This window comes from Hemitrygon akajei, chromosome 1, assembly GCF_048418815.1.
Source record: "Hemitrygon akajei chromosome 1, sHemAka1.3, whole genome shotgun sequence".
NCBI classification, from domain to species: Eukaryota; Metazoa; Chordata; class Chondrichthyes; order Myliobatiformes; family Dasyatidae; genus Hemitrygon; species Hemitrygon akajei.
This window is the reverse complement of record NC_133124.1, coordinates 24,567,672-24,592,842: the sequence shown is the minus strand read 5'-3', so window position 1 is coordinate 24,592,842 and position 25,171 is coordinate 24,567,672. Positions and strand designations below refer to the sequence as shown.

Below are 25,171 nucleotides of genomic sequence, written 5' to 3'. Positions count from 1 at the left end.
ACCAGACTCAGTGCAGAGACCTGACCGCTGTGACTTTCCAATGCTAGGTCAGCAGTCCCAACAGTATCCAACGTGGAGCACCTGTTGTTGAAAGGGATGGCCACAGGGCTGTTTAACCCTTTTCCCTTTCCTGACTGTCACCCTGTTCCCTGTACCCTGCACCTCGGGTGTAACTACCTGTCTATACGTCCTATCTATTATCCTCTTCAGACTCCCGAATGATCCGGAGTTCATCCAGTTCCAGCTCCAACTCCTTAATGTGGATCGTTAGAAGCTGCAGGTGAAATTGTCAGGGACACGGGACGTCTCTCTGCTTTCCCAAATCCTGCAAAAGGAGAATTCAACTATCTTACCTGGCATTCCTATTGTTATAACTTTGCAAATATAAAGGAGGAAAACAATAAATAATCTGGGGGGGGAGAAAAAAACTACCCATAGCTTGTTTGCTTTCTCTTCCTCAAGCCTCTCCATTGCTGAAGCTTCGAAGAACGAAAGCCTCAAAGTCCCCACTGTCCACTCCAACAAAGGCCACTCCACCTCCCTCTGCCCACCTTATTTTAATTTGTTCTCGACAGTCAATCCTGATTACTGATTGGCCATTTCTCAGAACACCAAACTGCTGTCAATCGATGCCTTTGCACTCAGCTGGCAAACTGAGTGAGCAATGTCTTCACATTTCAGATTGCTGGCTGGCCACTGCTCAACTTAGTGCCAGAATAACTTGGAAAATGCAACAGCCTCTTTCAAGGTAGAATGCTTCAAATACTTTCCTTTATAAAACATAGGGGGCAGAACAGCTTCATTTCAGGATGAACTCAATGTCTTCTTTTCTTGTTTTGATCACCAGAACAGGGAGGAACCATCACGGTCGCCCACATCTCCTAATGACCCTTTGGTCTCAGTATCTGAAGTTGACGTGTGGGCTGCCTTCAAGAGAGTAAATGCAAGGAAAGCATCTGGTCCAGATGGAGACCTGTGCTGACCAACTGACTGGTGTGTTCACGGTTATCTTCAACCTCACACTCTGGCGGTGTGTGGTACCCACCAGCTTCAAGCAGGCTTCAATCATACCAGCGTCCAAGAAGAGAGTGGTAACCTGCTCAAATGGCTATCACCCAGTGGCACTTGCATCCACAGTGATGAAGTGTTTTAAGAGGTTGGTTTGAAGCTTATCAGCGCCTGTCTGAGTGGTGACTTGGATCCACTCCAATTTACTTGCTGAAGCAACAGGTTGACAGCAGATGCTATCTTGTTGGCTCTTCACACAACACTGGAACATCTGGACAGCAAAGATGCATCCATCAGAATGCTCTTTATTGATTCCAGCTCGGCATTTAACACCATCGCCCCATCTAATCAGTGAGTTCCAAGACCTGGGCCTCAATACCCGCTTTGTGCAATTGGATCCTGGATTTCCTCACTTCTAGACCCAGTCAATATTGGATTGGCAAAAACATCCGCTCCATAATCTTCATCAGCACAGGAGCACCGCAGGGATGAGTAATTAGCTTCCTGCTCAACCGGCTTTATACCCACGACTGTGTGGCTAAGTTCGGCTCCAACATCATATGCGTTTGCTCATTTAAGGACTTCTTTATCTTGGTATTTCATGTTTGTTATTAATTGCTATTTATTTATCTCTGTATTTATACAGTTTGTTGTCCATTGATCCTGTTTACAGTTACCATTCTATAGATTTGTTAAGTATGCCCGCAGAAAAAGAATCTCAGGGTTGTATGTGCTGACATGTATGTACTCTGATAATAAATTTTACTTTGAATTTTGAACTTAGATTGTATTCTGTTTTAATCCAAGAATTCCTTTACACAAAATACCTGAAACATCTTTCTTGGTATACAATTGGATTGATGGAGTATTCTACAGAACAGTAATCAGTTGAACTCCTCCAAAACTGGGGCATGCAATTTTACTCTATTTTTTTATGTATTTGGCTCAGCTGTGTTCTTTGTCAGCACTAGACATTAAAGATATCCTTTACCAACATGGGGGGAGAGCCTGCACATGAATTGTGAGATCCAATGAACTCCAGCTGGAAGGTCCTGGATAACAACTGGCACAAGTGCATGAGCTCTCTGGCAGGACTAAAAGCAACTGCTGTTGAGGCGAGGTCACTTTCTGGGCTGCTCTCAGAAAACCTCCGAGGAAAAACTAAAACATTCATATACACATACAGAAGCTGAACACTTCCTTCGAAAGGTGGTGTTGCTCCAGGTACTAGCATAGGCATAAGCCACACCTGTTTTTGTAGAAAATGTGGGGCATGATTTGTTTCTGTTCCATTCAGACCAAGTCACTTTCTTTGAGTGGAACTGCGGTGTTATACTAAAAAAGTTTGTGACCATTTCTGGAATTTGTCGTTAATGACACACCTTTGAATAACAGCATGCAATGATTTTTCAATCTTGGGGTGGCATGGTAGCATAGTGATGTTAATGCAGTACCAGCAACCCGGTTTCAGCTCCACCACTGTCTGTACAGAATTTGTACATTCTCCGCATGACAGTGTGGGTTTCCTCCTGATGCTCCAGTTTCCTCCCACATTTCAGAGGGGTACGGGTTAGCAAATTAATTGGTCACATGGATGTAATTGAATGGTGCGGGCTCGTTGGGCCAGAGTGCCTGTTACCATGTTGCATCTCTAAATACCACACAAGTTAAACATGAGCCCAAAACACTAGCCTTGGGTTTTTAGGTTATGCATCAGAGTGAACTGAGCCTCCATGAAATCTGAGACCAGGGTCTGAGAGCAGCAGAGATATCACTGCTCTTTGCTCTCCTTCTGAAAGGATCATAGTAAATCTTCTACCACCATCTCCTCTTCATGGTATTTCCCCAATGTTAGCAAGAACAATGAAGGAAATTGGCAGATTTCCCAGATACTGTCTCTTCACTGTCACCCACAGTGCAGACAAAAAGTATTCATCCCCCTTGGAAATTTTCATGTTTCATTGTTTCTACAACATTGAATCATGGTTGATTTAAGTTGGCTTTTTGGACACTGATCAACAGAAAATAAAGATCTCTATAAAGTGATCTAAATTAATTACAAATATAAAACACAATAATTCATTGCATAAGTATTCACCCCTCCCCTTTTTAATTAATTTTTATGCGTTTCTAGAAAACAACTACAAACAAAAAATCCAACAACAAAATGAAGATTAATACTGTGCAAAGTAAATGTATCAAATTCATAACAATAAGGAAACAGCACCCAAAATAAAATCTTATAAAGTTAGTATCCTCCTCACCCTCCCACTACTAATGAATTTTTTCCAAGGTCTAAATAGGACATAATATCATTTAGCCATTGAGCTTGAGTGCCCCTTTAATATGACACACCAAATCATCGCTGGTGGTTTTATAAGTCCATAATTAGTTAAATGGAGATCACCATGTGCAGTCAAGGTACGTATTTCAAGAAATTGTAGTAAAAATACACTTGTATCTGGAAGGTTCAACTGCTGGTGAGTCAGTATCCTGGCAAAAAACTACACCATGAAGACAAAAGAACACTCCAAGCAACTCTGCGGAAAGGTTAATGAAAGGCCCAGGTCAGAAGATGGATACAAGAAAATTTCTCAGTCACTGAACACAATTAAGTCAGTCATCAAGAAATGGAAAAAACATGGCATAGCTGTAAATCTGCCTAGAGCAGGCCGTCCTCAAAAACTAACCATGCAAGAAGGGGACTAGAGAGGGAGGCCACCAAGAGATCTATGACAACTCTGGAGGAGTTACAAGCTTCCGTGGCTGAGATGGGAGAAACTGCACATACAACTGTTACCCAGGTGCTTCACCAGTCACAGCTTTGTGGGAGAGTGGCAAAGAGAAAGCCACTGTTGCTAGAGTTAGTCAGAAAGTATGTGGGAGACTCTGAAGTCAGCTGAAAGAAGGTTCTATGGTCTGATGAAAGTAAAAATCGAGCTTTTTGGCCATCAGACTAAGTGCTATGTTTGGCGTAAGCACATTATCAAAAACACACCATCCCTACCATAAAGCATGGTGGTGACTGCATCATAACCATATAACAATTACAGCACGGAAACAGGCCATCTTGACCCTTCTAGTCTGTGCCGAACGCTTACTCTCACCTAGTCCCACTGGCCCGCACTCAGCCCATGACCCTCCATTCCTTTCCTGTCCATATACCTATCCAATTTTACTTTAAATGACAATACCGAACCTGCCTCTACCACTTCTACTGGAAGCTCGTTCCACATGCTGTGGGATGCTTCACTGCAGTAGCCTGGAAGGATATGAAGGTCGAGGGTAAAATGAATGCAGCAAAATACATTCATCCTGGAAATCCTGGAAGAAAACCAGCTGCAGTCTGCAAGAGAACTGCGACTTGAGAGAAGATTGGTTTTCCAGCAGGATGATGGCACCAAGCATAAAGCTAAAGCTACATAGGAATGGCTTAAAAACAACAAAGTTAATGTTCTGGAGTGGCCAAGTCAGAGTCCACACCTCAATCTAATTGAGAATTTGTGGCTGGACTTGAAAAGGGCTGATAACTCATGACCCCCATGCAATCTGACAGCTTGAGTAGTTTTGTAAAGAAGAATGGGGGGAAAAAATCACTGTGTCTAAATGTGCAAAGCTGATAGAGGCCCATCCACACAGACTCAAGGCTGTAATTGATGCCAAAGATGCATCTACTAAATACTGAATTGAAGGGGGTGAAAATTTATGCAATCAATTATTTTGTCTTTTATATTTGTAACTAATTTAGATCACTTTGTAGAGATCTCTTTTCACTTTGACACGAAAGTCTTTTTTTCTGTTGATCAGTATAAAAAAAGCCAACTTAAGTCCACTGTGATTCATTGTTGTAAAACAATAAAACAAGAAAACTTCTGGGACAGGGAGGAGGTGAATACTTTTTATAGGCACTGTACAAGCAACAGTTGGGCTGGGGTGAACCAGCCAAATTCCCTGCAATACAAGGAGATCATTAGATCTGAACTTGATTAGAAACAGCAACACTTGCTTGTCCGAGTGTCCCCACATTTTTCCTTGACCCTGCAACTTTGTTAGCTATTCTTCACTTGAGGATTGGGGTGGTAATCTCAATTCATTCCTCGCTCTAATTGGCACAAAACTGAGACAACTGCTATCAATTCTCCAGTTCAGAAAGACCACCACAGATTACTGTCTGAAGTAGAAATACAACTTAATGTAGTTGTAACACAAAGTAGAGATGATGGCAGTGACCTCTTTGTCTGCCACCATTATCCAACAGAGAGATCCATCCAGGGAACTGCAAGATGCCAGACCTACAAATGTTTGATAAACACAAGACTGCAGCAGAATCAGAAGTTACAAGCAGCTCTTCTTTCTATCTGGAAAATGCCATGTCCCTCGCTTATGTATTTAATATTACAACCATACTCAAAATGGAAAGTATGTTCTGATTAGCAAGTCATATGAGGGAATAAGTTGCAAACACAGCATGGCTTCATCGCATAAAAATAATGGCTTTAATGATAATTATACAGAAGCACAAGTACAATCAGCAATATTAAATGATTTTGAAACTGAAGTTGAATTATTATTCATAGTTCAGGAATATTAAACTCCCTTAAACCTCTCAAATTAATTCCTCTAAAGGTTGCTCTATTATTAAGTGTTTCTAATTTCTTTATCTTCATCATGTTTTCTTTAGTGTGCATTATTATTGTTGTAGTTTTATTTTTTTCTCAGCTCAAGCTGGCAAAACCTGAGCAGCATAGCCAAGCACATTCGTTTCTCAGCTGTTTGGAACTGTCAGACTACTCTCGTGGTGTTTACTATTGTGACTTTCTGGAGATTTACATAAATAATGCTGCACAGGCCTAATCATTTGATGCTATTGTGCAGTGACTTTGTGATGATACCGGGTGTGGATATTACTATCGGGACAATGGATACCCTGTTCATGTTCCATAGTTTTTCAACTTCCTCTTTTAATCCAGCATGTTTCTGGTGTTTTTCACTTACTGATTTCTGTATGCTGCGTGTGTTTGGAATGTCTATATCTATTTAGTATGCTGTTCTTGCTTGTTTATCCTGTAATATTATATCCGGATGGTTATTACAGATTGTCCTATCTGTAATAATGTATTGCTCGTAATATAATTTGTAGGACTCTGACTCAAAAACTGGATCAAGATTGATTTATTGTTACATTATTATTATTTAATACCCATCAAAATTGATTCTGCCTATTTGCATTAGTAACTTTGGAAAAGAGCCAGAGAATCATTGGGACTCTATTGCTCTCCACCATCCCATTGCTTTCCTGCTCTGTAATTAATTACGGCAAAAATTAAGGATCAACTCCTGCCTCACCACCATTTTTTCACTTGCCCACTAAAGAATATACTGTAGGATACTTTTTCCCTCTAGAATTATGACAGCATTTCCACACCTTTCCCTTATTCACAAAGCTTTTGCTTATTCTTTTGTTTTCTGTCCTACATCATTAATCTTCCTTACCACTGATTTCTTTCCAAAGCTGCTCGGTACTGAGGTTCCCAAAAATATTTTTGTGTTTAACGACTGTGATAATTTCACAGAGGAATTCGGATTTTTTTCTACAAATTAAATATATGAGACCGTAAGACACAGGAGCAGAATTAGGCCATTTGGTCCGTATATGGCAGCAGCAAGTACTACTTTGGTCACCATTTGAGGTACTTCTCACTTCAGTAATCAAGCAGAACTGCACTGCACTTTTGCTTGGGCTTCCAGATTTTCTGACCTGTTGGTTGATTATAATTACCTGCTCACTCACAATCCTCTTCCGACTTCAAAACTCACCATTTTCTCTCAATAAATTCCTAGCCTCTCTGATCCTCATGTATGTGAAAATGAGCAAAACTACACGTATATAGCACTTTTCACAATTTCACAAAAGGCTCTGGGAAATACAGGAATGTGGATTGAGAGAAATGCTGGAGCCAATAGAAATGGCAGTGCAGTCATTACAAGAGACAAGTGGGCTTGAATAGTTGTACCGCATGTGTCGATATACATTGGTGAAGTTGAAATTGAATGCTGTCCTAGATTATTCCCTATTTAATGGTTCCCTACCTTGTGTATTAGAAGCAACACTGTATGCATTCCTCATTCCGACCGTAGATTCAGCAGAACTCTGTTCAGTGGATTCAGCAGCCTGTTCTTCATTGGTGATAATCTCCAGGGTTCCAAATTCATTCATTTGAAACTAATAACAACATTAATGATTTATTACCACCCAATGTAAAAGAAAAAGATCAGTTTGCAAACAGAAAAACAAGTACAATTATTAAAGCAACATAGTTCTCTGTAAATGAGAAATATTGGCACTAGTAAATCCAAACAAATTTATTGTACAAGAAAAATAGTTAATGAAACAATACACAAGAATAGTAAACTTAACTCAGATGGAAAGATATTCAATCAGTTCTGCCTTTAGCAACTTCCAAGAAATGTTTCTTCCGACATACATTTAAATATTGAATGAAAATGAAACTTGCATTTGTGTTCTGACATTTTGATTTCCATTAAAGTTACTGAGGAGGTGATCATAATTGTGCTAGGCTTTAAAACTAATGGAGAAGAACAAAAGTACAACAGCAATAAAGGTTCTAAACAGTGCTAAGACTAAGATTACTGGACCATTAAGTGACCAAAAGCAAGCAGTTGCTTGAAGGTCAATAAATCCCAGAGCTTTAGGAGGCATTTAAACAAGAGAATCAAAGAGCTCAAGATAAACGTGCTTCCAAGAAAGGAAGGGACTGCCAAATCTAGAGGGCCTCTCTTGCAAGGTGCACAGAGGGGAGGATAAGATGGAAAAGAAGCCTATGCAAGACAAATATTTTAAGACTATAATCCAATAAGACAATATAAAGTGTAGGAGTGAAATTAAAAGGGAATTTAATGCAGGGGTTTTTTTAAAATGCCTATGTCCACAATTATTTATAGTTGTAAAATCAAAAGGATAACTAAAAGCCTATTAGGGAGCACAAATTTTAACCTACTTGTGGAGGCAAAGGATGTAGGTGAGATCCTTGATGAATACCTTGTGCCTGCCTTGACAAAGAGGGGAAGGTGTTAATGTTGTCGTTGAGGAAGGTGAATGTGAAATATTCTGTGGACTCAGCAAAATAACAGTAATACTGTTAAGGTGCTTAGAATCTTTTAAAGTGGATAAATTGCCAAGCCCAAATGCAATATACTCTAGTCTGTTAAAAAGAAGCAAGTGGGAGAACAGCAGAGGCTCTGGCTGCAATTTATCCTTGGCTAAAGCAACAGCGCCAGGGGATAGAGGGCTGCTAATGCTCATTATTATTTCGAAAGGGACGAAAGGATAAATTCTGTACAAGTTAGTTTAACATTTGACTTTGAGCAGGTCGTTGCAATAAACGTTGAGGGATTGTACAAACCTTTTATGATAAAAGGCAGAGATTATTCAGTATCAGTCAGAATAGATTTGGAGAATGCAGATTATGATGAAGCAATCTTTTTTGAGGTGGCAACAAGCTGAGAGTAGTGCATTTGATTCATTCTGCAAGGATTTTTGTTACGCTCGTAAGAAGGTCCCTCTTGGCAGTCTGAGATAAAATGTCAAGGCACATTCAAAGGGAATATGAAAAATCAAATGTAAAAGAGGTGGCAATTATGGAAAGGAAAGGGGAACAGGTGGCCACTCAGTGAGTACTATGTATGCACATTTATGCTCTCCACAACATAGAAAAGATAGCTTACACGGGAGAGGCTCCAACATGCAGGAGACTATTGAAAAGACTGGAAAATTGTGGCTGAGAAGAGAATGGATAAGCGAGGAGGCTAAAAGGAGATTTAATTTGAGGCGTAGGAAATTAGAAGGTCAAAGAGAAAAGTGCTCCTTGAAAGGTTAGGAATGAAAAGCACAAATAGGACATAGGTAGTGCTGGTAAGACTAACAATTTTTTTATTGCCCTAATTTCCCTTGAATGGAAGGGTTTGCTGGAGAGCTTCACAATCAGTCACTGAAGTCACAAATCAGCCAGACCGAATAGGAGCAGTGAATTTCCTCCCCTGAAAGACATCCATGATGTATGCAACAATCCAGTTATTTTATTATAGATCTGAACTCCAGAATATTAACTGAAATTAAATGGTCTCTGGACCATTTCAGTTTCTGAGTTACCAGACTAGTAACCCAACTGGTGTGTCAACAACAAACTCAAATAACATGGTGTGTTGGATTGTTTTATGAGGACTGGAGGAGATTACGGATTTATGGAGCAGGAAGACAACGGAGGCAACCTGAAAACTACAGAAAATTAAAAAGTAGGTCACCAAGTACAGAAATGATGGTGGACAAGATTTTGTGCAAAAGAATATATATTTAAAAGAGAGAGAGACACACACACACGCACGCACGCACACGCGCGTCCAGTTCAGTACGCAGCCAGTGGAGCAGTGAAGAGAGGGGAAATTAAGTTGAAGGTCAGTGTCTGTGTGTGGAAATGAATGGTAGGTTTCTAGATAGACCATAAGATATAGGAGTAGAAGTAGGCCATTCGACCCATTGAGTCTCAGGGGCTGATCCAATTCTTCCAGTCATCCCCACTCCCCTGCTTTCACCCCATACCTTTTGATGCCCAGGCTAATCAAGAACCTGTCTATCTCTGCCTTAAATACACCCAATGACTTGGCCTCCACAGCTGCTCGTTGCAACAGATTCCACAGATTTACCACCCTCTAACTAAAGTAGTTTCTCCGCATCTCAGTTCTAAATGGATGTCCTTCAATCCTGAAGTCATGCCCTCTTGTCCTAGACTCCCCTACCATGGGAAATGACTTTGCCATATCTAATCTGTTCAGGCCTTTTAACATTCAGAACGTCTCTATGAGATCCCCCCCTCATTATCCTGAACTCCAGGGAATACAGCCCAAGAGCTGCCAGACAATCCTCATAAGGTAACTCTTTAATTCCTGGAATCATTCTTGTGAATCTTCTCTAAACCCTCTCCAATGTCAGTATATCCTTTCTAAAGACCAAAACTGCACACAATACTCCAAGTCTGGTCTCACGAGTGCCTTATAGACCTCAACATCACATCCCTGGTCTTATGTTCTATACCTCTAGAAATGAATACAGAGAAATGTTAAATGGGCCAGTGATGGTTGGAGGCTTCCAAAATTAATGGTACGGGTATATAAAGAAAAAGTATTTTATGCTATAATAACTTAACACTATGATTGTAAACTGGGAATGCCAACAGTCCAGAAACAGGTGGCCCAATGCTGTTTCTCCAGCGTACAACAGTCTATCACCTGAAAAGGTTTTCTGTAACGGTATAAAATATCCTGTCACACTTTCTTAACAGTCACCCATTTTTACAATGTTTCTAACAAGGTAAAACAGGAAAAGCTTTTGGCCCTGGCTCAAATTTGCAGGAATTACGACATTCTTGGGGGGGGGGGGGGTGGAAATGGATAAACATGGTCACGAGCCATGAGCACAAGGTGCTTCTGAATCCTAGTTTAACTGTGATTTGCCATGCCTCACCATGTTCAGCTGAAACAGACACACCAGGAAAATGAGAAGCGTCCCAAATCCTGAAGTAATTTTTTTATATATAAGAACTGCTTATTCAAGGAAATAAGAGTCACAAGTAACAACTTCTGGTTCATCATGGAACAGACACAATAGCTGCTTTGAGGAGCAGGCATCCTCAACAAGATCTTGGCTTAATTTCTCCACACCACCAGCAGGAAGTCTCTGCTACCTGATTCAGATGCACCTAGCCTCCCATGATGCAATACCCAAGTAGCCCAGTTTTCCATAAGACCAGGAGACGTCGGAGCAGAATTCAGCTACTCAGCCAACGCGTCTGCTCCACCATTCCATTACGACTGATGTATTATTCCTCTCAACTCCATTCTCCTGCTCTCTCCCTGTAACCTTTGACACCCTTTGAACCTATCAGCTTTCGCTTTAAAAATACCATTGACTTGGCCTCCACAACTGCCTGTGGCAGTAACTTCCACAGATTCACCACCCTCTGGCTAAAGAAATTCCTCCTCATCTCTATTCTAAAGGGATGTCTTTCTATTCTGAGGTTGTGCCTTTGGTCCTAGACTTCCCCCACTATATGTCCACTCTATCTAGGCCTTTCAATATTCGACAGGTTTAAGATCCTCCCTCAATTTTCCCTCTCTATCATTCTAATTACAATTTTCTCTTGTTTTCAGTTCATCTGCTGCTGCATACATTGTTGGGTTTATAAAACACAAATCAAAGCTATTACAACAATTAAACATTGCCACTATTTCTCTCATACAAAGCTTTTAATGCTCAATATAATGTTTCATAATCAATAAAACTACTCAAATACGTCTGGTTTTTCAAAATATAATAATTTGAGGAGTACAGTTGAAAGTACCAGCAACAAAATAAATATAATCCAATTACCAAAGCAGACTGCATGGTATGGATTCTTTCTAGAATAATTATCTTAACACTTACAGTATGGGCACAAAACTGACATTCAGCCCTGTACTTGACTCAAGATTATGAGGTTAATGCTCATGCTTCTGGAGATGGTAGCCTTAAAGTATTTTTATAAAGCATTTGAAAAATGTCACCGGGCAAACTGAACAATCAAAAAATACATTTGCACATATAAAACTCATGGTAATGAGAGGTGATGGTTAAGAGCTTTCCAGAAACTGTGAAAACTAACAGGTAACGTGTTGAAGGTCAAACTTTTATTAGATGGCATAGCCGGAAGAATCTATTAAAATACGCAGAGATATGAAGTGTAAAATAATTCCTGCAAAGCATTAACTATCGTCTGAATCTCCACATTTTGGAGAAGATGTGAGAGCTCTTATCAGTCAGAGTTGGAATGCAGAAATATTCTTCTATTTGTAATGTAATTATAATGAAAGCTCCGGCTAGCTGGTGGTGTAGTGGCAGCACCACAGGACTTCGGGGCGGATATCCCCGAGTTCCAATCCAGCCGGGCCCCAGCCTGGGCAGCAGCAACAGTATCCTCACGGAAGCAAGGCCTGGCAATCTACTTCCGTACCTTGCCTCGAAAACCCTACGGACAACCACACTACGCATTGTCAACTCCTGGCGACCTAACGACTCGACATCGCTCACCAACAATAAACGCTTAAATCTTGCACTTGCAAGCAGGACGAAGAGAGAGATCAGATTCTGGAAAGGTGGGCAAGAATACATCAGGGTGAGACACACTTTTAGTGTTGATGCAAGAGAAAATAAATCTGTTAATCTTTGTTATATTTTAAAAGGTAATTCAACACTAATCACATGGATTAAACCTGCCAAAGGTTACATTAGAGATTTTGTTGCCTGGGGCCACATTAAAATCGGCACTGAGGACTCAATAGGAGCTTCTGCAATCCAAAGAAGAGCACCAAGCCTCACTTTACAGGGAACAATAATAAATCAAAGACAACAGTGATGTGGATGAAAGGGACCCAGCCGCACAGGAGAATATTGAAGATCTACTAGCACTTCAGACAGTTTGTCTATCCGTCATGAGTCTACAATGTCTCTCAATAATCAGGTATTTGATATAACACCTTGAAAACATCGCTGGCACTGTCGCTGCACTAATATGCATCTCAGGTGCTTGGCATGATTAACATTTTAGCAGCAAAACTGAATCTTACAGCTATTGATAATGAGATGCAACACAGCTCATTTCATTGTTCTGAAATGAAAAAGAATGAAGACCAAATTCATAACATTTACACATGTCACTGTATTCAATTTGGAATTCCTTCATAAAATATTTCTCATTGAAGCTAATTACTCAGAAATTATTAATCTTGAAAAGAAAAGCAATTACTTTGAGCAAATTGTACTTTTGTTTCAGTAAAGGTGTATACTTGATGTCCTTTTAACCATGATGAAATGCAGTAGTAACAATTGGCTGACTGCACCTTTTGTTCCATGTAACCCTTTGTTACATGGGCCAGTACAATTATATAAATAATTATTCCATTATGATCATTCTTCTACAACATAGAATCTTAGGAACTTTTTAAATGGCACAGTTACCTTAAAAAGTTGTTCTATAATGAGGAGTAGCTTTCTATTTTTGATTCCTAGCCTGTCTCTCACCTATTTTGTACAACCTGTATGAGGGCATATGTATAAAATTCAGGGAGGGAAGTTTAGGGGAGACATCAGGGGTAAGTTTTTTACACAGAGGATTATGAGTGCCTGGAATGACTTGCCAGGGATGGTGGTGGAGGCTAAAACATTAGGGATATTTAAGAGCGTCTTGGACAGGCACATGGATGAAAGAAAAATAGAGCATTATGGGGTAGTGTGGGTTTAGTACTTTTTTTTAAAAGGATTATATGGGTCGGCACAACATGGAGGGCTGAAGGGCCTGTACTGTGCTGTAGTGTTCTATGGTTCTAGGACTAGATAGAACTGGTAATTATGACAGCATTTGAGGGAGTCCCAAGGGCTGACGCAATTTTGCCGGCTAACTATTTCAATGAGAATAATCTGGAGGTTTTGGGCTGAAGAATGAAGAGTGGGACTATCTCAATTGTTTATTCATCGATTCAGAATGGACAAAGTGTGCTAAATGTCTACTTTTCTAATGCTTTGGTTGTCTAACAGTAAAACAGTAAGTTTTTGATCTAATTGTCCATTTGGACTGACTTGTATGATTATTGCCAAACAATGAAATGACATTGCTAGCTACAATAACAAGTTCCTCCCGTTAAGCCCTCCACCCCAATATCTTACAGACTTCTAACTTCCTTGTACATCAATTCTTAGGGAGTATTCTGGAGTTATGTGAATATGGCACATATTCATTCAGCAGGAAAGAGTCTTCATTTCTTAATGGGGATTGTAAATTGCAGGCAGTATACTGAAGTTAAAAGCACACCTTTGCAGGGTCTGAGGAGCACAGGCTGCCCATAGACCAAGAGAACCAGTTTGCAAAACCATGACCATCAGACGTTTGCATATGCATCAACCAAATGTTAAGACAATGGGGTTGTGTCAATTGGCTTGCATCAAACCAGGCAACCCGGCTAAGTTACTTGCACCATCGTGACTGAATTCAAGCTAGCCAATCAGACTGAGTTTGCCACGTAGCATATCAAACATGGTCACTGATACAGCTGCAATCAATAGCTGATTTCTTGAGTACTCTGGCATCTGGCTCTCTTCCTTCAGAAGTCTTTAGAATATCTGTATCAACAGGGGTGTTTGCACATTCAGAGCTGCCTCTCACTGTAGATATGTAGTTCAAAGGAAGCATTATCAACTGAGAATATTGAAGTACACAATGCCATTGTAACTATTTAATCACCTGCTGTTACCTTTGAACTTAAAAGGCATAAAGCTATAATGTACTTTTAGGTTTGTGGAACTCTACCATGAGTGTTTCCACAAGAATGTCTGATGTTTTGATGACTAAATACTTTCAAATCCACAATTCTAGTGTCTTACTGGTGAGTTTGATCACAGGTCATAACGTGGACAATAGGAGATTCGTTATTGCCATCCCTCAAATGTGGCCTTCTCTATCTTTAGCCAATATCATGGAAAACAAATTTACTAGAGCCATCTTTTGTGACCGCTGGTGTATTCATTTTATAGAGATAATGCATGCGTACTGTATACTTTGCTGTATTATTTTAAAAGGTTTTGATTAATTGTTATAAAGAAACTGTTTACTTTTAAACCACATTTTGCTGGGTTTGTTCATTGTTAAACCCTGAGAACTAGACATATGCGAGGTGTTGAATTTTGAGAGGTCGAATGCAAGAGGAGATTATACAAGAAGGACCCTTTGCATACAGAGGGATCTTAGGGTGCAAGCCCATAGCTCTCTGAAATTGGCAACCCAATGGATAAGGTGGTAAAGACAATAACTGGCATGTTTGCCTTCATTGACTGGGGGAATGAGTACGAGTGCTGACAAGTCTGTTGCAGCTGCATAAAACTTTAGTTAGTCCAAATCTGGAGTACTGTGCATGGTTCTAGTCACTGTATGAAAGGAGAGATATGGGGGCTTTCAAAATGGCACAAAGGGGGCTTGCCAAGGTGGTTACCAGAAAGGGGAGCTTGGTCAACCCTGGACTGTTTCCTCGGGAGCATCAGAGGCTAAGAGATGAGCTGAAAGAGCTATATGAAATGTGGGATGCATACATAATAAACAGTCTTCTCAGCCCAGGGTAACACAGTCATATACTAGAGAATGCAGGTTTAATGGTATGATGAGAAAAGTTTAAAGGAGACGTGTGAGGCAAGTTCCTTTTTACACAGTTTCTGCTCGGCATCCGGAACCTGCTCCTGGGGCAGGTGGCAGGAACAGATGCAACAGTAATTCTTAAAGAAGAATTTAGACAGACACAGGTACAGGTAGAATAGAGCAATACAGACTTTGTGCTGACAGATCTAATTAGTTTTGATTGGCATCATTGTTGGTGCAGACAGGAGAGGCTGCAGGACTGTTCCTGGGCTGCCCTGCATTGTTGAAACTGATAACAAAACATCAGTCAAAAAAATCCATTATGGATTTAATTACAAATGTAGCTTGATGTGTCCGTAAATAGAAATGATTGTTTTTTAAGTTACTGTACTTTAGATGCTTCATCTTTGTGGTGTCAAACAATTTTGTGACAGTTAATGAAATAATATACTTAGAAGTCTGTAAAGGAAGGTTTCACTCATTAGTGATGATTAGTGCTTGCTAACAGCTACAATATCATGACATTCATATGATCTTCAAATATTAACAATCGATCTTCTGATAAATGATGGAAATAATACCACTATATTATGTAACTTCACATATTTATAATTACCAAAGACTGAATGTGCCAAGACCCATATTTTCATTACTACAGAATCCCAGATGCCAGAGACAGTGACTCTTCGTTTTCAGGGGTGGTTCCCACATTACAAGATCTTCAGAATACAGAATGAACAATCTATTACCAGATAATGGATTCTATCAGCGAGCCCACTATGCACAGAGCAGTGAAAGTGATGGAGCACATTATTTTCCATATCTTTGCGATATATGTCTGGGACTCTTACTGAAGACAGTCACTGCAAGTAATGAGCTATTGTCTGGTGAGGAATGGCTGAAGCCAACGCACCATCACTCTTTAAAAAAAAGACAAACAACTCGAGAACCAAATCCTGTGGTGGTGGGATCTGACCAAAATATTAAATCAGTACCCACCTCCTGATCCTGAAAACTTAGGTAAGAACAATACACCCAACCAAACATCTGTGCATCTGCTTATGTCAGAATTTTTCATTTAGACCATTTATTCCAATGTATCCAATTCATAGAATTGCTTCAAGACAGAAGCAAGCCAGGTTTAAAAAAGTATAAGCATATTCCTGGGGAGGCAGGTTGAGATGCATCTCCACCAAAGGAGGTATAAGTTGCTCCTTCCCTCTGCTAGACTGCAGGTCACCCTGGGGCAAGGTTAGCACCTGCTTAGCCCCCAATCAGGGTCACATGAAGCCACGGGACCTGGTGGTGAATGGTCGATATATCACATGCTGGTTATGCAACCACTGACACCAAGGCAGACAATCTCTGAGGAGTATGGATTTGACTGGTGCCACACATTTTGTAAAGACACTGCCCAGAAGAAACCTCTTCTGTATGGTCATGGAAATAACACAAGCAAATTCTACACAGGCAGTATCAAAGGTCAGGACAGAATTTGGTTCACTGGAGTTGTGGGACAGCAGCTCCACCAGCTGCACAGTCATTCCACGTTAATGTGTTGATCACAAAGAAGGCAGAATGTGAAAAATGGACCACCTAAACATATAACCACAAAATACTAATAGTCTTGAGCCATTTAAACTTCATAGAAAATGTGTAGTCACCTCCAAACTAGAAAAAAAGGTTCAATATAGCTTGTGCTATAGAAGAAAAACAGATTAAGCTGTGAAGTACTTACAAAAATTGTTTCTGATAGGTCCATTTTAGTTTAATTCATAGTGATTCACTTAATTTAAGATTAAGTGTTAAATATAAAAGTACATAAAATAAAATGTTTGACCATAAATTATGAGAAGTTACTACAAGTATAATATTTCAATTAAACAGGATAAGTCTGGGGAGTTACTTTTTTTATTATCTAAGTATAAAATCAGATAATCAACTAATATTAAATCTTGAGTAGACAGAATGTTCAACTTAAATAATCATCTTCTAACCATGTTCCATCTATTGTTGCTTGTTTTGTAACATATATAAGCTTCTCTTAACCTCTATTGCTACCAAACACCTTTGTGCACATACCTCATGGGGAAAAAATCCTCTTCCCTAATACAACCAATAAATGCTGAAAGGTTAAAGACTAAATTCTCAATGAAGGCTTGAGCACATAAATTAGGCCAATAATTCAAGGCTATCATAAGGGATTGCTACACTTATGAAGAAGCTCCTCTTCAGAAGGAGGTGCAAATCAAAGTCTAATATGCTCAAATTTGAGTTGCCTACCAACAGGCTGCCCGAATATCCAAAATAGGAGACCAATCCTTTGAGCATAGCTGCAAGAAACTGGAATAACTAAGAACAAGGTTCCCACTGGATTTCAGGATTACATAGTAAAAATTAGTGGGTTGGGAAGCTTTTAAAAAACAACAGAGAGCAACTAAAAAAAGCCATAAGCAGAGAAAAGATGAAGTATGAAAGTAAGCTAAGCAATAATATAACAAAGGACACCAAAAGCATTTCCAGATTATATGCATGTAAGTGAGAGACAAGAGTAGATATCAGACCAGAAAGTTTTGCTGGAGAGTTAGTGATGGGGGATGAAGAAATGACAGATGAACTGAAGTCTTTTGTACTAATCTTCACTCCAGAAGAAATTTGAGAGTGCCAGGAGGCAGTAGTGAACGTAGTTGCTAAAGAGAAGGTGCTTGGGAAGCTGAAAGGTCTGAAGGTAGTAAAGTGACCGGCGCCAGATGGACTACACCCCAGGGTTCTGAAAGAGGCAACTGAAGAAATTGTGAGAGATTAGTAATGATCTTTCAAGAGTAACAAATTCTGGCGTGGTTCTGATGGACTGGAAAATTGCAAATATCACTCCACTCTTTAAGGAGGGAGGCAGAAGGAAGGAAATTATAGGCCAGTTAGCCTGATTTCAGTGGTCGGAAAGATGTTGGAATCCATTACTAAGGATGACTGCAAGTTTAGGATCAGAAGGCACAACCTTAGAATAGAGGACTATCGACTTAGAACAGAGATGAGAAGGAGTTTCTTTAGCCAGAGAGTGTGAATCTGTGAAATTCATTGCCAAGGATGGTTGGGGAGCCCATGTCATTGAGTATATTTAAAGCAGAGATTGATAGGTTCGTGATCAATCAGGACATCAAAGGTTATGGGGTGAAGGCAGGGGAATGGGGTTGAGAGGAATGATAGATCAGTCATGATGGAATGGCAGAGCAGGCCTTCTGCTCCTTAAGAACTGTCAAAGCAAATAACTGACAAAATAATAATGTTGACGATTGTTGTACCAATAAAGAAAAAATTAGATGATTTGTAAATGAAACAATGGATCTTTAGGATTATCAAGTTAATATTTTCCTTTCGTGGCATAAAGAAATTAGCTTTTCATAACATCACAAATTATAATAAGGCACGAATAATCTCAGAAAACTGCGTACTCTTAATGGCATTCAAGTTACTTGAGTTTAAACTAATCCCTGGATTTTTTAATCACTTGTCACCTCCCAGCTTCTTACTTCATCTCCCCTCCCTCACCCACCCACCTCCACCTCACCTGGTATCACCCATCGTCTCTCAGCTTGTACTCCTTCCCCTCTCCCCACCTTCTTATTTTGGCTTCTAGACCCTTCCTTTCGGGTCTTGAAGGGTCTCAGCCTAATCATCAACTGGCTATCCCCCTCCACAGACGCTGCCTGGCCTGCTGAGTTCCTGTGTGAGTTGTCCTGGAAATTTAGCAGTGCATTTAATTCTAATATTTATACTGCAGACACGAGAAATATTACATCCTGTTTAACAGACTGCCGCTTTTTGTGCAAAACCTTTAATAAAGTACCATCAGAGAGGATCACATTGTCTTCACAGATAGAATCGGCACATCCAGATCTACATTATTGCTTGTTACACATTCCAACGCATGTTAAGAATCACAGGAAAATGAAATACTGAGAGGCAAGGAACAGAAAGTGACACATGACAAAATAGGAACTGAATACAGAACAAAGTGCCACAATTTAGCTGATAAAGAAAATAACATGGTGACAGACGGCAGAAAACAGCAGTCATAGCAAGATGGAAGTAAAGAAGCATGGAGTCAGACAGATAGGTAGGGGTCCGTGTGTGTGACTGAGTGAGAGAGAGAGGGATAAATAGAAGATATCATTAACAATATCATCCACACTATTTTTTAAAAAAAAATTTCTTGTGTCATACGGAAGCTGCTCATAGTGATCAAAATAATGCCTCCTACTAAATGTTACTATGAAAATGTGTCTGACAATGAATACACAATCAATGACTTGTGCTGACGAACTGGCTGGTGTATTCACAGATAGCTTCAATCTCTCACTCTGGCAATGTGTGCTACCCATGTTGTGTATTTGCAACCTATCTCGGTACGTAATTAGTGTATACATCATGACTGGACACTTCATGCTCTGAACGTGTCTTTATTTTTCATTCTCACTTCCATGTTCCCTCACATCACATGTTGTTCTGACCCAGGCTGATGACAATATCACCGTGGCTGGCAAGTGTCAAACTACATTAACTGACCTTACCATTTCAATACATGACAGCCCTCCTTCCCTGAGAAATGAACTCCAATGTTGCAGAACACATTCAACTCACAGATTTAACCATTTCAATTCAATGCATATTCTCTGATATGCATGACTATAACCAATACATTTTCTGTTTCAACTTAATGATAACTATGGAACTGAAAACTCCAGTACAACAGTTTTCATTGTTTCAAAACCCACAACTTAAAGCTCTACTTCAACGCAAAAATCACTCAACTTCAGAGGCTGTTTTCTAACCCTTTCAGGTCTCTCTACTGGTTTCTCTTTGCTTTCAATGTCTGGCAATGGTTTTTGCTCACTGTGAACCTGAGCTTGTCCGTAACTGTACATCATATTGTCCTCCTGTCCTGGCACCTACCTCATGTCAGATCCTTGAATTTCCTCCTGTTTGTTAGAAGTTTCTAGTGTTGAACTTTTTTTTACATGCGTGGTGTTCCTTGCATACTGCACTCCAGTTGCAAATTCAACTATCACTTGATTTCCTGTTCTCCTCACCACCCTGTGTGGAGTTGTTCTGAAAGGTGGGGTGAATTTGTCCACTTTTTCTGACTGGATAAGCACAATGTCCCCACCTTTTACAATAGACTCTTGTGCTCCTCTGTGATCATCTGCATACTTTTTGTTCTGCGTCCCGATCACAAACTTCCAAGTTCTGCTCTGTGTACTTCCTTGATACCTGGTTACTTCCCCCTCATTTTGCGGTTGTAGAGAAGTTTGGCAAGACTTTTCCCTGTAGTGGCATGTTCCACACATCTGTACACAGTCACATACTTTGAGTTCACATTTCCAGTCAAGTTCTTCTGCTTCAGCAATCCTAATTGTTTTCATCAGTGATGCATTATGGCGCTCCACTTCACAGTTTGCCTGAGCCCACTTAGCCATTGTTTTAGGATATTTGATTCCATTACTCCCACAATATTCCTTGATCTGTTCAGATCTGAATTGAGGTCCATTACCTGATTTGATAGCTATGGACCATCCATGTCTACTGAAAATGTTCTACAGACTGTCAATAACTCTCTCTGCAATTGTAGAGGTCAAAATGTCATATTCATAAAATCGGCTGTATTAATCAATCACTACTGGAATGAAATGGTTTGTTGGTAATCGTCCAAGCAAGTTAACAGTTAGCTCCTGCCAAGGACCATCCGGTAATGGTGTCAGTTTTAGTGGTTCTGGCGGGACAGGTCTAGATACAGTTTGACAGCTGTGACAGCATTTCTCAGCTGCTTTATCCATACCGGCCACTAAACCTTGGTTCTGAGATGCTGTTTGGTACCGACTATTCCCAAGTGCCCTTCTTGAGCTAGGGTGAGTGTCCATGTGTACAAGGCTTTAGGGAGCACAATCCGTGTCCCTCTGAGGATATGACCCACTACACACAGCTCATTGGCAAAGGGTGTACATGCCTTACAGTTTTCAAAGTGTCTATTCACGATGGCTTTACTCACCTCCTGCAGCTCTGGAACTGTGGCTGAGGCTCTCTCTATCTTTTGTGTTGTCAGGGTTTTAGGCCTAGCCCTCACAACTATGAACCTGATATATTACTCTGAACCATGCTTCTGTCTCTCTCTTTTTGAGCAGTCTCCCCCAGTAGCCTCGACAGTGGGTCTGCAATGTTCTGTTTCCCTGGGATGTGTATGACTCTGTAGTCATATGGTTGCAATCTCAATATTCCCCACTCTATGCATGCGCATGGTTTAGATCTTGGGCTGTAGATAATCTCTGTGATCTGTGATCTGTGATCAGGTCAAATTTTCTCCCATACAGATAAAGATGAAGTCTTCTACAGGCCCATACTAGTGCTAATGCTTCTCAGTCTGGGAGTATTTTTGTTCACAGTCTGTGAGACCATGGCTCAGAGGAGACAGATACCATTCCTTCATTTTGTTTTTGTATGAGTACTGCCCCCAGTCTGACTGGGCTGGCATTTGCTATTACTTTAATTGGTGCATCTTTATCAAAATCAGTTGAGGAATATATGAATGGTTAGATAAGATAAGGAAATATTTAAGTCATGCTCCCAAGCTGTTATAATTTATCAAAGGGGGCATGACGTAAAGGCACTAATTTATCACGAATAAAATATCAGGAATATCATGAATTAAATATGTCCTTATCTGATGTGGTCTGGGACTCAATTCTCAAGTCAGTTAACTCAACTTCTCTTTGTGCTCGCCACTATCTCTTAAAGTTTAAGACTGTACATAGGGCTTACATGCCCAAATCTAAATTGTCCCGATCTTACTCTAACATGAGTCCTGTTTATGATAAGTGCAAAAGTGGTGAGGCTTCTTTTATTCATATGTACTGGACCTGCTCTAGTCTAGAGAAATTCTGGAGAGATGTTTTCCTAACTTTATCCCATATTCTGAATTGCCACCGAGAACCTAACCCTCTGATTGCTCTTTTTGGTTCCTTGGCTGAGACAGATATACATTTGAGTCCACCTAAACATCGAACATTATCTTTTGCTTCTCTTCTGGCTAGACATTTAATTCTTCTTATGTGGAGAGATGTTACCCCACCCACGCATGCTCAATGGCTTAACGATATTATGTCCTGTTTAGACCTTGAAAAAATTCACTACTCACTTCTTAATTCGGACATAAAGTTTCATAAGGTGTGGGGACCTTTTCTTGAATATTCTCATAACTTCTCTTTAGATTAAGTTTTTTTTCAAGACGTAAAAAAAAGCTGGATGAACTCAGCAGGTCAGGCAGCATCCGTTGAAAGGAACAGTCAACGTTTCGGGTCAAAACGTTTTTTTTTCAGTCCCTTACTTTCAGCTTTTTTTTTGGTAGTAGGCATTATTATCTTTTGCTCTTATTTTCATGTACAGTTTGGGGGTTTGAATGTTCTGATTTATGTTTCCCACATTTTGCTGTGGTTGGTCTGGAGTTTTTTTTCTTTGTGGGGGGGTGGGTACTAACTTTACACAACTTTAGTTTGGGTGCTTTTTTATCATTATTTTGAATCATATTATCATTGTATGTTTATCTTGCACTGTATTAATCTCTTATTCTGGTCTTGGGGTTTTTTTGTTGTAGTGTTGTAGAAATGCATTAAAAAAATCAGTTAAAAAAATATATGAATGGCACTTCATCTTCTCCGACTTAAGCTCTTCCCCACACATTTTCACCCAGCATATTACCTCTGGCTCCTGAATCTACTAACATACAGAGATTTATTTCCCCAAAACAAAAATCTTTTTTTTTTTCAGATGACTCTGCCTCATTAACAACAAATGCAAATTCCTTCTGCTCATCCTCAACATTGTTCACTTTTGTGTCTTTAATCCTTTTGTCCGGCACATTTTGCAAAGTGGTCCTTTCCAGTGCATTGTCCGCACATCTGTCCACCAACTGAGCACATTGGGTCTCCACCCAGGTGATCTGTGTTTCCACATCTGTAGCATTTCCTTTCATTTGTATTACAAGACTTTCTTTTCCCCTGTCTTTTTGCCATGTGTTGTGTCCTCACGGTGTGAAACATGGCACACAGGCTCTGGCGGGCTCCCTTGGAGTGACAAGGCTGACAATTATTCCTCTACTTTTTTACATTGTGCCGCTATTCCAGAGTGCAGGCAAGCATTCTCCGGTAGTTTTCTCCACATAGACTGAATTAGTGTGTCAATTTGAAAACTATAGTCTTTTGCTGCCTGCCGAAGGCAAGTCGAGATCTGTTTTTGGGCAAGTTGATGAAAATGCTGCTGGGCAAACGTAGTGTTGACCTGGGGAATGGAGTAAGCATTCAGCACAGCCACCACTGCCGCATAGTCTATGACTTTGTAGTTTGTTATGTTGAGAATATACCCTGTACATCTGGTCCTGCAAGGTGTAAAACTAGTGCTCTCCATCTTTGTTTTGTATTATCTGTTGTTCTATCGTCCACTATCAGTTCTTCACCATCGGCGTAAAGTTCAAATGAGCTGAGTTACCGTGTCCTTCTCCAACCTAGCTTAGCAGTCTCCTACAAATATTAGACGTTTTGGATCCTGGATTTCTTTATTCTCATCAACTAATGTTAAACTTACTTTCCAAGTTCGTATCCTTATCGCCACTGTTGTGTATTTGCAACCTATCTTAGTACTTAATTAGATAGCGCATACATCATGACTCAACGCTTCATGCTCTGAAAATGTATTTACTTCTCATTCTCACCTCCATGTTTCTCACATCACGTGTTGTTCTGTCCCTGACTGATGACATCATCACCTTACTTGACAAGTTGTCAAACTACATTAACTGACCTTACCACTTCAATGCATGACACCTGCATGCCTCAAGCAGGCTTCAACTGTACCAGTGTGCAAGAAGCGCTTGGTAAACTATCTAAATGATTATCACCCGGTGGCACTTGCATCCAGTGATTAAGTATTTTGAGAGGCTCGTGTTGAAGCCTATCAGCTCATGTCTGAGAAATGACTTGGATCCACTCTAATTCACCTACTGAAGCATCAGATGCCATTTAATTGGTTCTCCACACAACCCTGCAACACCTGGACAGCGAAGGTGCATGCATCAGGATGCTCTTTATCGATTACAGCTCAGCATTTAACACCATCATCCCCTCTAAACTAATCAGCGAACTCCAAGACCTGGGCCTCAATACCCCATTGTGCAAGTGGATCCTGGATTTCCTCGCAAATGGACCCTTGTCGCTTCAGATTGGCAAAAACATTTCCTCCTCAATCTCCATCAGCACAGATGCACCACAGGCATGTGTGCTTAGTCCACTGCTCTACTTGCTTTACACCTATGACTGTGTGGCTAGGTACAGCTTCAACACTATATACAAGATTGCTGATGATACCACTATTGTGGGCTGTATCAAAGGAGGTAATGAATCAGCATACAGGAGGGAGAATGAAAACTTGGCTGAGTGGTGTAATAGCAACAACATCTCACACAATGTCAACTAGACCAAGGAGCTGATGGTAGACTTCAGGGGAGGGAAACCAAAGGTCCGTGAGCCAGTAATCAACGGGAGATCAGAGGTGGAGATGGTCAGTAACTTTAAATTCCTGGGTGTCACTATCTCAGAGAACCTTTCCTGCACCCATCATATAATTGCAAAGAAAGCACAACAGCCCCTCTTTCCTCAGGAAGCTGCGGAGATTCAGCACGTGATCAAAAACCCTGGCAAACTACTGTAGATGTGTGGGGAAAGGAAACCCTATATGGCTGTGAAACATGGACCCTAAAAGCAGCTGATGAAAAGAAGTTGATAGCATTTGAAATGTGGACATACAGATGGATCCTCAGGGTATCAAAGGGTATTGAAAGGAGATCCAGCAATAGGGTGATGTGCACCTCCCCAGAAAAGTAAGTCACG

At 40.3% G+C, this 25,171-nt stretch overlaps 1 protein-coding gene across 7 annotated transcripts in view; it reads right to left on the bottom strand.

The window, feature by feature from the left end:
• Positions 1-25,171, bottom strand: part of LOC140724770 (lethal(3)malignant brain tumor-like protein 4) — a 403,124-nt gene that overhangs the window by 309,711 nt on the left and 68,242 nt on the right. For 6 of the 7 annotated variants that reach the window (XM_073039328.1, XM_073039363.1, XM_073039381.1 and 3 more), the window contains one exon: positions 7,099-7,231. The exons of the other annotated variant lie outside the window; for it this stretch is intronic. In XM_073039328.1, coding sequence (XP_072895429.1) covers positions 7,099-7,231 — 133 coding nt within the window. The remainder of the gene's footprint in view (positions 1-7,098; positions 7,232-25,171) is intronic. 7 annotated transcript variants of the gene reach the window in all.